Source organism: Chrysochloris asiatica, unplaced genomic scaffold (genome assembly GCF_000296735.1).
Source record: "Chrysochloris asiatica unplaced genomic scaffold, ChrAsi1.0 scaffold00028, whole genome shotgun sequence".
NCBI classification, from domain to species: Eukaryota; Metazoa; Chordata; class Mammalia; order Afrosoricida; family Chrysochloridae; genus Chrysochloris; species Chrysochloris asiatica.
In genome coordinates this window covers 2,162,113-2,174,769 of record NW_006408546.1, presented here as the reverse complement: position 1 = coordinate 2,174,769, position 12,657 = coordinate 2,162,113, and the positions used below count along the sequence as shown (strand labels likewise).

Below are 12,657 nucleotides of genomic sequence, written 5' to 3'. Positions count from 1 at the left end.
GTATTTACAATGAATAATTTATTGGTCTTACAAAATTCTTTGATGCAATCTCAAGCGTTGTTAATACCACCAGGGTCATATTTTCCTACTACTGAGCCTTCCTTTTATTTCCAACATGTGCAGTCCAATCACATTAGACATACATTAGAAATACATGTTAAATCAATTTCAGAATGAAGAAATTGGTAGAATTCTTTAATTTCATGATCACTGGCTTTTGTAGTTAGTATGCAAATTGACTGATCTCCCTTATAGGTGTCTGGATATTATCCTCTTACAGACAGCATTATACTTCAAGATAGATCTTGATATGTTCTTTTTGACAATGAATGTGATGGCATTCCTCTCCAATAATTGGCAGATACAAAATGGCCAATACCAGTCCATTTCCGCTCAATAACACCTAGATTAATACTTTGTACATTCCATGCTCCGATTATTAATAAATGATTACAGCTGTTTCTTCTCATTTTGAGTTATGTCCCATCAGCAACTGAAGCTCCAGAAAGACTTACTCCATTTGCGTCACAACAGTCAACTCAACTTTGAGGAGGCAGCACTTCCTCAGTCATATTTTGAGTGCTTTCCAGTCTGAGGATCTCATCTCCCAGCACTGAATATGACAGCTGAGTGGTTTCTAGTAAATTATTTAATTAATTTTCACAACTACAGAAAATAATAACAACAATAATGCCTACTTTACAAGGATCCCTGGTGTGCTGTAGGATAAGTACTGGATTGCTAACAACAAGGTTGGTGGTTCGAACCCATCAGCTGCTCCATGGGAATCCCATACAGGTTCGCTATGAATCACAACTGACTTGATGGCCTTAGCAACAACAAATCTTACAAGGCTGCCATACAAGGATACCATGAAGACTAGAAGATATAAAACTATATAAATACTTAGGAAATAATTAAGGTTTTCTAAAGATGTGTGGAGTCCTGGTGTGGCACTGTGAGTTAATGCGTTGGACTACAAAGTCAGTCTGAACTGCAAAGTCAGCAGTTACAACTCACCAGTCATTCCTTATGGGTCAGAATTGACTCAAAGGCACACAACAACAAAAACAACAAAGATAGGAGTTGGAGTTAGTTTAGCAGTTCAAAGTCACTAGCTGCTCCTTGGAAGCCCTATCAAGAGTCGCTATGAGTCAGAAGTGACTCAAAGGCACTTACAAAAAGATATAAGTTACCTTGAAGAGCAAACAATATATATAGGTATAAATAAGGAGGAACTGTCTGTACTCATATAACAGCTAACATATTTCAGGGTAATATATATTTAAAACTGGTAAAATTTCCAAGCATGTAATGTTTTAAAACTAATATCGATGTTTAACTAAACACTAATGCTTCAGTTATAGTCATTATGCATTGCTGAGATTTCTTGATCACCACCACCACAAACTTAGCATCAATTCTATGATGCTAAAACATATTCTAAGGAGGATTTCAGAAGATAGAAAAGTAATTTCTCTCTTGTAGAAAGGATGAAAGTAAGATTTTCTACTTTCTGTTACTTCAGACTCTCTAAGAGATCTTATTCAGTTACAAAAGATGGAAGAAATAATTTATACAAATTCTGAAGTGAAATAACAAGTCTAATAAGTGTTTTAGTAATTTTGTTCCTCTTTGGAAAACACAGCATCATAACCAGGCCTAATATGATGGTTTTATATACAATATAATCACTAAGAAAAATTTCATACCTCACTACAAGACGCAACTGCTCTGTGTAACGGTGTCAACCATTTGCTGTCTTTGGCATTAACTCTAGCTCCTGCAACAAGAAGAAAAAAGTATACTGAAATAGTTTACACAATATATTTTTAATAAATCTGAAAGTCATATATATATAGTCCATTGTATTAAAAACAATCAAAAGACTTTACACTTCACTTATTATACTCCCCAATAAATCATAAAACTTCCTTTTGGTTAACTGATACATAATTATCTGTCTATGAAAACTAAAAAGAAAACAAAACAGTATCTTGTATATAGACTATAAAAGCTATATTGATACAGAGCATATCCAAGGTAAAAATCAGATCCCACTTTGGAATGTGTTTCAGTTTTAATGTCTAAATAAATGAACTTTAAGAATACTAAGATAAAATGTAGACCATTCTAAGGTCTTCATCATATTTCTCTATTAGTGAAATGTATTATGTCATAATGCAATATAATATCAATAGTTCTCTAGTTATGATTTAAAAACTATTATTACTATAAAGTTATTGCATAAAGTAGATATAAAATGACTACAGACTTTGGGTTAAAAAAATGTGAAAGAAAATGAACCAACTCCTATGTCTTTTGTGAGCTATACAATCAATTTTGTATAGTCATTTAAAAATCAACGGACAAAATTTATCCTTGGAAATGCAAATATGTTTAGTAAGGCATCATAGAATTTTGCAAGATCAATGACTTATTCCTTGCAAATACCTTTTTTTAAACAACATAAAAGATCACTTTAACGTGGACCTTTATCAGCTAAAATACACAGAAATTAAACGGATCAATCTATGGGAAGATAAGTAAGAAAACATATATCACCAGCCAAAAGAAGGCCAGGAGCTAATTGTAGAACAGACCATCAATATACAAAAGTTCAGGATGAAGGTGAAGGAAACTGAGACAAGTTCATGAAATACAAAATAAGATCTTGAACATATCCCACCTGAATTTAGAGACATCTCAGGAACTGATTTGATGTGATAAACCTTAATGACTAAAAACAAGAGAGTTGTGGGATGACATCAAGAACATCACACAGGAAGAAATCAAAAGGTCATTAGGAAGACAAGAAAGAAAGAAACAACCAAAATGGATGTCAGAAGAGACTGAAACTTGTTCTCTAGTTCAGAGAAGCTAAAACAAATGGAGGATATAAGGAGGTAAAAACGATGAACAGGAAATTTCAAAGGACAGCTCAAGAAGACAAATTATAATAATGAAATGTGAAATGTATGAAGACCGAGAGTTAAAAAACCAAAAGGGAAGAACATGCTCAGCGTTTCTCAAGCTGTAAGAATTGAAGAAAAAAAATCCAAGTCTCAACTTTCAATACTGAAGGATTCTATGGGCAAACTACTGAATAATGCAAGAAACATCAATAAAAGATAGAAGAAAGTCACTGTACAAAAAAGAAATAGTGTTCAACCATTTCAAGTGATTTCATATGATTATAGCACCAATGGTACTGAAATCCGAGGTGTACTGAAAGCAAAGGGGCAAAGAACAAGGCTCCAGGAACTGATGGACTACAAACTGAAATCATGAAGCACTGAAGGCACTCACTCATTTATATCAAGAAATTTAGAAGACCGCTACCTGGCCAACTGAATGGAAGAGTCCTTATTTGTGTCCATGCTAATGAGAGGTTACCCCATGAAATGTGGAAATCTTAAGACATTATCATTAATATCTCCTGCAAGTAAAATTTTCTAAAAACATTTCAAAAATGGCTACAATAGTACACCGATAGGAAACATTGTTTCTAATTATTATAAACCATTCTATTCTTCCTAAAAACTTTACCTTATACATGAAATGTTTTTCAAACTACCAATGTCAAATCAATATACTGAGTCATAATCAAATTCAAAAACCAAAATATTATTGAAATATAAAGTTTTTAAGGACTTTAATGACTTAGGAAACACACGTTGAACATTTACTCTATCTCACGCACTTTAAACACAAACATATATAAGGTATGTTTGCCAGAGGGTAATGATAAATAAACCGACCATTATGGAGAAAGGTCATTCAAATGAGATCAAATATGGGCGGTATCTTTTCTGTGAGAAGAGGTACAGCTGAAGAGTTAGCAAAAGAGAGCAAAAGAATATTCCAGACAATAGGAAGAAGCAAAAGAATGAACCAAGACACTGGGTGAACTGTACCAAGAGCTTAAAGAAATTAGAATGCCCTTATAAACAAGCAATAGTGTTGGAACAACATCTATGAACATAGGAACCATTCCTCTGTTGACTCTATCATCTAAGACTTCCAAACAATATTAAGATTATTAACTGAAGGGTAATTAAGAGTAGCATTACACAAAGACTAACAATGAGGATGAGTATAGGGGGAAAGAGAAGAGAGAGAGACATTATATTAACTTATGAATGTAATGAAGGCAGATCTCAGAAGGAAATTTACAGAGGCAAACACCAAGGTTAAAAAGGAGCCTCAATTAATCTTTGCTGTAAACACACCTATGAATGTGGAAGAGCTTTGCTGTTAAGTGCCAGCGAGCTGGTTCTGACTCTTAGTGACCCTGACCAGTCACTCCTCAGAAACCCTATACAGGGTAACAATCGACTCAATAGCACTTAACAACAACACACTAGGGCAAGTAGGAACAGCAGCTGGTGGATTTGAACCGCCCACCTTGTGGTTCAAACTGACTTTATGTCCATAGCTTACCATATAGCTCCACACCAAAACTCCGGGGTGGTGCATATATGGGATAAAACGATGAAAACCTCTTGACATTAATACCAAATATCTTGAGGCAACGAGTTGCTGGGCCTGAGCCCTCAGGACCATAGTCTTGGGGGGCACCATAGTCAATTGGCATAACACAGTCCACACAAAGGCAATGCTCTACATCCTACTTTGGTGAGTAGTGATTGGGATCTTAAAATAAGTTCAAAAACAACCAACATTTAAGATGCAATTAGTATTCTCATCAGGTATGGATGATAGAAAGGGGATGAAAATTGAACACAGGGAGAACACAGGAGATGAGACTTGCTCTGGCGGAGTAGGACAACAAAATGAAGGGGCCTCGTGGGGCAATTGCAACAGAATGCTGTTGAGAACATAATCATTTTACCGTCCAAGGAGTATAGCTCTGATTAGTTAATCCATTTAACACAAGAAAATGGAGGCTGAACATCCAGAGGAAACGTTTCCTACCCTAATGCCTAAAATACTGATATGTTTGGAAGATACGGAAGAGAAGTGAATCTTTATTAAAGTCCTGTGCACAGACTGTAATACCAGATAACAGCTACACTGCAGGCAGATCGATTCTCTTGCTGACAAGAAAGGCAACTGGGGAATTCTGGAGGCCCAGCAGTTTACACTGAAATCTCGAGTTATGAGGTGGTTTTACAATATGTCCCCCAATATTCTGAAATGCCTCTCATTAAGAGGAAGCCCTGAGGGCTCAGAACCGTATGGTCAACTGGCATAACATATACCACAAGGACGTTTTACATTCTACTCTGGTGAATAGTGACTGGGATCTTAAAAGCTCACGAGTAGCCATCTAAGGCGCAAATTTAGTCTCTCTATGCGTGAAAAAAGAAGAATGCTGAAAATTGAAGATGTTTAGAATTGACTACACCAGCGGGCCAATGAAACACGTGAAAAGCTTCTGAAACAAGAGGAACTAAATGGTACCCAGCTACCACTAACAATTGCATTAAAAGGTCTAGAAAGAGTAGGAGAAATGTGGAGCAAAAATAAAAACAATAAAAAAACCAGGCTTACTGATCAGAAAGAGATTGGAGGACCAACATACTAAGGTCTTCGACCACCCATCATTCTGGAAAGAAACTCACCCTCATGGCCCAATTTTCAGTCAAGCAGTGGATAAGTATATAGGGGAGATAACAACACTAGTAAGAAATGCACACCATGGACTGGCCAACCATTCAAGATCAAAAGGGCAACATTTATTCTAAGGACAAGCTCAGAAGGTTGGGAGGGAGGGTAGAATGGAAATAAACACAGGGAGGAAGTGAAGTAACTGTCGTTACATGGAGGGGGACTGCAATCATTGAGATAAAACAAAGCATATGATTTGTTTAATGTAAGATTGATGATCTGCTGTTAGCCTTCAATCAATTCACAATAAACAGCCCCCGCCCCCTGCAAAGAACCTTAATAACCTAACCTTAACACTTAAGGAACTAGAAAAAGAGCAAAGTGAACCCAAAGTACCAGAAAGAAAAAAATAAAGTTCAGGGAAGAGGAAAACAATAAAGACAATTCACAAACCCAGAAATTGGTTCTTTAAAAAGATCGATAAAATCTATAAACTTTTAGGTACTAGACCAATACAGAAAAAAGGAAAGAATATGCAAATAAAAATCAGAAGAGTAGACATTACTGACTCTATATAAATAACAAGGATTATAAGAAAGTACTGTAAACAATTTTATACTAACAAATTAAAATGAGATAAACTCAGATGAAATGGACAAATTCCTACAAACAAATAAACTACCTAAATAGACTCAAGAAGAAAGAGAAAATCTTTACATGCCTCTAGCAACTGAAGAGATTGAAAATATTACAACCCAGGAAACCCTATTTAGTACTTCTATTCTGTCATTCAGATCATTAAGAGTCAGAATCAACTCAAAAGCACAAAGCAACAGAATTAAGGAAAAGAAGCACATCATCACCCCAACTGATACAGAAAAGGTTGCTTTTACCATTATTATTCAGAATTGAACTGGAAGTTCTTCCCATAGCACCTAGGCAATAAAAAAAAGTGGTATAAAAAAAAAAAATGATGTGGGGGTAGTGGCTTCTGACCTCTAACTTCACAATACAGAAGAACTATCACCATCAGCATCAGCCCAAGGCCTATTCCTATGAGGCCAAGGTCTCCAAACTTTCTTAGTGGGGTTTGATAATTGATTATAATGGCCACAAAGAAGTCAGAGATCATACTCACACTTAGAGGATTTACTAGAGATGTTAACAGGGTACAATTCAGGGTCATTTGGGTCAAGACAGACTCTTCGTTGCTTTGCCTGCAGGCAGGGCTTTCTAAGGCAGTCTGTTCTTTGGCCTCTGTCCTGATGGGACTCTGCTACAAAGCTTTTTCAGGATTGCTTATAAATGCATTCCATTCCACTCTAAGCCTCGGCCAGAAGGCACAGGGCTCTAGCTCTGAGGGTCAGCAAACCTAGCTCCCCAAATGAGTGCCTGGTGCTTCCTGCACAAAGGCACTCAGCTTTACTTGTTTGTGGGCTGGGAAGTCCACTGCTCTCTTGTGAACTGGCTCTTGGTTCTGCTGCTACCACTTCTCTGTCACAACTAGTGTTCACTATTGTCACAACTCTGTCCCCTGGGTTGAGGCTAAATGCACAGCGATCCCAAGGCCCAAAGGGCATGTTCCACCCCAACTCTTCTCTCTTGTTGATAATATGATTCTCCCATTTCTAATTCTAAGATGGCTTTCTTTTTACCACACAGGAGTTCTAAGTTTTTACAATAGCAATTAACCCTATAAACAATCACTGATATGATCCTATCAGCATCTTCCCCGACCTTTCCTTACCCACACCCACCAGAGAAAAGAGAAACACATTCCATCTGCATGGTCTCACTCAAAGACTATGCCTAGAAGACACACGTTAAGTATTTCACTACACTAAAAGTGGTATCTAAGTCAGAAAGGACGACTAAAAATGATTTTAACACACCTTAAATAAAGTTACTTAAATGGGTCACCAAGTCAGATTTCCTGAATTAGATTAACAGTCTAGTTTATTTGGAGGTAAATCATACAAAGCAATTTAAAATACCACCCCACCCCACCCCACCCCCACACACATTTACTCCCATCAGTGCATTTGGACTGTATGTAATAACGCTGCTCAAGGGGTCTGGACTTGTGAGGAAACAGCTAGGGATTGGTGGAAGGAGCCCAGGAGCAGGAAGAGATGCCTGGGATCTAATAATGGCTCTGTAACCAATAGACTGTTACCACGGGCTCTTCCCCAGAGCCTGGATCTTCATTTGTTAATCATAATCCCTGCCTTGTGTATATTGAGTACTGGAGTGGCATAGGTTTAACACAAGGAACTGTTTTTGCAAAATGAATTCTAGAGTCAGATACTTAAGTTAAGGGTTTCCCATTTGATTCCATGTCTCATTCTGCCAAGATAAATGGATTCACCTGTTTTCTCCCAGATCTCATTACCAAACCAGCAGCCATGTTTCAGAGTAGAATTGTGATAGGGGTTTCAGTGATGGTAATCTTCTAAAGTAATTCACCAGACCTTTCTTCCGATGGCCCCAGCCCCATGGGTGGATTTGATCTGCCAATTTTTGTATTGGGCACTCACTTACATATGCCCCCATCCCCCGGACTCTAATCAGTTCTCACTTTTTTTTTTTTTTTCATGTTTGTAGATTTCTGAACTTCACGTTAGTATGAAATAAGAATATGATCCTTACAATTCATTTCCAATTATATTAACCCATTCTGAAATATCCAGAAATAATTTCATACTTACTAGATGCCTCATCTTACTTTATCATTAAAAAGGTGAGGTAATACCTTAATAATCTATGTCAGGAGTCTTCAAACTACCACCTACAAGCTGCCAGACATAGATTTTGTAAATAAAGTTTTACTGGAACACAGCCAATCTTATTCATTTTCATTATTTCCTACAACTCAGGGTTTCGAAAGGGTTCAGTCTGGTTGAGTCAGGGCTGATGAAGACCAGAACTGACTTGAATTTGCAGAAAGTAGGTAAACTAATGCTAACCAGAATGGGAACTATTACATCTCAAAGCCCTGCTAGAAACTTAATCTTCTTCTTAAGAAGTAAGGGCGCTGCTGCATACAATCAAAATCTCTTGACCAGCTGAGATGAAAACAATTATAACAATTCAAAGATGGGGAAAGACTGCACAGGCTGCCTTGAATGTGTGTTGCTCTCCACAGTCCAGGCAATAATCCATCACGCTCCTGAAGGGACTCACTATACTTTTTCTGAGTCTCTCATTCCAGGGTATGTCCCAGATCACTCAAATAGCTAAATTCAGGAATGTTGTGGTTTCAACTGGTTGACCATGATGGAACCAGCTCAAAATGGTTTGGAGCCCTGTTATGGCTGCTTTTGCGCTACAAGGGTAAAGATCAGCAGCTGCCAGAGAGTCTGTATGACATTCGAAGTCTAAAATATTTACTACTTAAGACTTTACAGGGAAAAAAAAAAATCCATTTCTGACTAAGCTAAGCACTTAATAGTAGGTGCTATTTTATTTCATATGTGCTTTTCACAATAACAAATAATCTTACTAATCATTTTTTAAAGTCCTGCTGTGATGCTGTAAGATAAACTGGACTGCTAACTGCAAGAGCACTGGTTCAAACCCACCAGCCACTCCTTAGAACCTTTTACAGGGTTGCAATAAGTTGGAATTGACTCTATGACACTTAACAACCATCATTTTATAAACTTGTAATTGTAGAAAATGGTTGCCTTCTCTGCTTCTAAGTCACACAAACAGTTCATACTCAGCAAGTAGCCAACTACTTTCATCCTTCTTCCCAAATTGGAAATAATGATTTTCTCTGGCTGCCTACCAAAAAAAGTAGCAAAAGCATAAGACTCAGTTTTCAGGTTACTAGTGGAATGAGCAAAGGGTGATTACATTCCCACCTACAATTTTGAAAAACACAATTACTGCACTGAATCTTTTGAGAGCATGTCATGGACACCAACACTGCAGGCTTTCAAAGGTCACATACTTCAGGTCTAATTCTTAATGTCAGAAACGTCACATTCATATTTCCTTATTAAGGATATTTTCTATAAAAGGCCAATTAAATGAGTTTTAGACTAATGCCCTCTACAACACAATCATTTATCCACCTAATATATGCGTTGTAATAAGTCCTAAGTAATGCTAATTGACTACATGATTTTAAATGCAAATATTAAAATGATAGCTCACATGTAGACATACGTGATGGACAGAAAATAGTTTTTAAAACAGAATTTCTTCCATAAAAGTGATTACCTATACACATTTTATTAGATGTGAAGGAGGTGTGTGAAAGGGTGGGAGTAGGGGTAAACATGGATAGGGGAAAGGAGGTGAGGTTCACATTAGTGCAAACTTAGGAATATGGACTCTGGAGTCAGTCTGCCTGGTCTGAATTCAGGCTCTAACTTTCACTGTTATTGTTGTTAAGTGCTGTCAAGTCTGTTCCGACTCATAGCGACCATGTATAGGGTTTCCGAGGAGTAGGTGGTGATGTTGAATGATGTTGAACCACCATCCTTGCAGTTTAAATCAACGTTGAGGCTGAGTGCTTATCCTACAGAGACACACGATTTTTGGCTAGTTATTAAACCTTTAAATATTTTAAGTATTCCTACAGCAATACCTTCATTCAACAGACGTAAGTGTTAGAAGAAAAAATGAAATGATAAATGAAAAATACACGATATACTTATTCTTTATTTGCTATTATTATTCACTCTATTCAATACAAATTCTGAAATTAATTTCAGTGAATTCTATAGTTACTAAGGATTCCATGAAAGTATTCACTTCTTTGATTATACATGCCCTCCAAAACCTATCACCTATAAATCTTACAGTAGCATAATGTACAAATAATTAATAGTGAATTTAGATCTGGACCACCTATTAAAGAGACCGAGCATTTTTACTCTCCTGAGATGACCACTGAGTCCTCTAAAGAGAATGTCAATAATTGCAACTATGGGAATTGTAAAGGTAGAAGTTTTGTAACAAAAACGGGGGAGTAGTTAATCTAACAGTCCAGAAAGAGACAACTCTTGGACCATCAAGGGAGAAGAGCACCAGTGGAATGTGGGACTTTATCCAGATAAGCAGCAACACCATGGATGGAGGCAGAGATGGGGACATGAAGAGAGGGAGCAAGTGAGGAATCTCGATTCATTGGAAAGAAAGAGACTGAGAACTGGCAACCAGGAGGCAGACTTGCAGACTGTGCCCTTTGGTGGTATAAATTATTATAGATGCCTAAGTGTTTAAAAAAAGAGAGAGAGAGAGAGAGAGAGAGCTAGAGAGAAATACTGTTAACTGAAAGTACATAGAGGGGATTATAATAATTGTAATGAAACAAAGTATATGATTTGTTGAATGTAAAACTAATGATTTGTCCTGTAAAATTTCACTCAATTCACAATAAACTTAAAAATAAATAAATAAATAACATATCAATGTGCATATCCATTTGAACCTCCCTTTTGCTATTTGGTCACTACATCAGAGGCTGGAGTCCTGGCGTGGTGCCACAGGATAAGCACTCTAACTCAAGTTGAATTGTAAGGTTGGCAGTTCAAATTCACCAGCAGCTCCATGGAAACCCTATACAGGGTAGCTATGAGTAAGAACTAACTCGATGGCACTTAACACCAACAACAACCTCTGAGGCTAAAAATGAAGAGCTTCGGAGTTACTATAACTACCTTCCTTCATTGTTGGTGGATAATCCACCAACAATGAAGACCTGTAATCCACCAACAATGAAGAGATAAGCACTGAAGACATAAGCACATTTGGTTTGAGAGCTACCCTATTTGAAACAAACTTAATAGACAGTTTTACTCTTCCCTGTTCAATTCTTCAGCAAATAGCTGTTCTGGAGAAAAGTGTACCCCTCAAAGATACACTCAGGGACTTCAAAAAGTCAGTGGAAAAAATTCTATTATCTTTCAATTTCATTTTTCCACAAACTTTTTGAAGTCCCCTCATATAAGAATCTGAAAGGATCCAGCATAGGACTAGTGCAACAATATACAGAGTGGGGTAAACTGAATGAAATACAATTAAAAGGTATATTTTAAAATAATTACTTGAGGAAACAAGAAGCTAAATTTATGAAATACTCTTCATATTCAGCTTAAGAGAAATTAAGTTCAGAAGAAATACCTCAAAGAAGAGTTCCAAGAAAGAAGAGATAAACAATACAAGGAAACAATGCGAACCAGCCAGCAGTTCTAAATAATGTAAAAGGAAAATAAAACAATTAGACATAAAGAACTACACCAGAAATAACAAAAAGAATAATAATCATGATTTAAAATCCACTTCAAATCTGAAGACGAAGTCAGTGTGAATCCTTAAAACCCAAGTCACACCATGCCACTTCATTTAAAACACTCGGTTGGTTTTCCAACTCACTCTGAGTAAAAGAGCCTAAGCAACTATTTACCATGACCTAACCGATGGCACATAACAACAACAACAACAACAACAAGGCATTTGAGTATGTGGATTATAGCAAACTATGGATAATACTGAGAATAGGAATTCGAGAATACTTAATTGTGCTCATGCAGAACTTGTCCATAGATCAAAAGGCAGTCATTCGAACAGAAGGGGATACTGATGGTTTAAAATCAGGAAAGGTGTGTGTTAAGACTTGTAGCCTTTCACCATACCTATTCAATATGTATACTTAGCAGATAATTTAAGACACTGCATTATAATCAAGATTAGAGGAAATGTCATTAGCAACTTGCAGTATGCAGATAATATAACTTGGCTAGCTAAAAGTGAAGAAGATTTCATCCACTTACAGCCTTCAATATGGATTATACCTCAATATAAGGAAAACAAAAATCCTCATAACTAGACCAATTTTTAACATTATAAACAGAGAAAAGATAGAAGTTGTCAAGCATTTCATTTTACATTGAATCCACAATCAAATCTCATAGGTGCAGCACTGAAGAAATCAAAACAGCTTATTGCACTGAGCACATCTGCTGTAAAAAAAAAAACCTCTTTAAAGTGTTAAACAGCAAAGATGTTACCTTGAACACTAAGGTAAGCCTGACTCAAGTCATATATTTTAAATTTCCTCATAAGCATGTG

The 12,657-nt window shown here is 36.7% G+C and overlaps 1 protein-coding gene across 3 annotated transcripts in view; it reads right to left on the bottom strand.

The window, feature by feature from the left end:
• The window catches only part of ANKRD28 (ankyrin repeat domain 28), a 175,949-nt gene that overhangs the window by 96,353 nt on the left and 66,939 nt on the right, over positions 1 to 12,657 (bottom strand). For all 3 annotated transcript variants that reach the window (XM_006840007.1, XM_006840006.1, XM_006840005.1), the window contains exon 4: positions 1,713 to 1,783. Coding sequence is in view for 2 of the 3 variants with exons in the window: in XM_006840006.1 (XP_006840069.1) it covers positions 1,713 to 1,783 (71 nt within the window). In the remaining variant the exon portion in view is untranslated. The remainder of the gene's footprint in view (positions 1 to 1,712; positions 1,784 to 12,657) is intronic.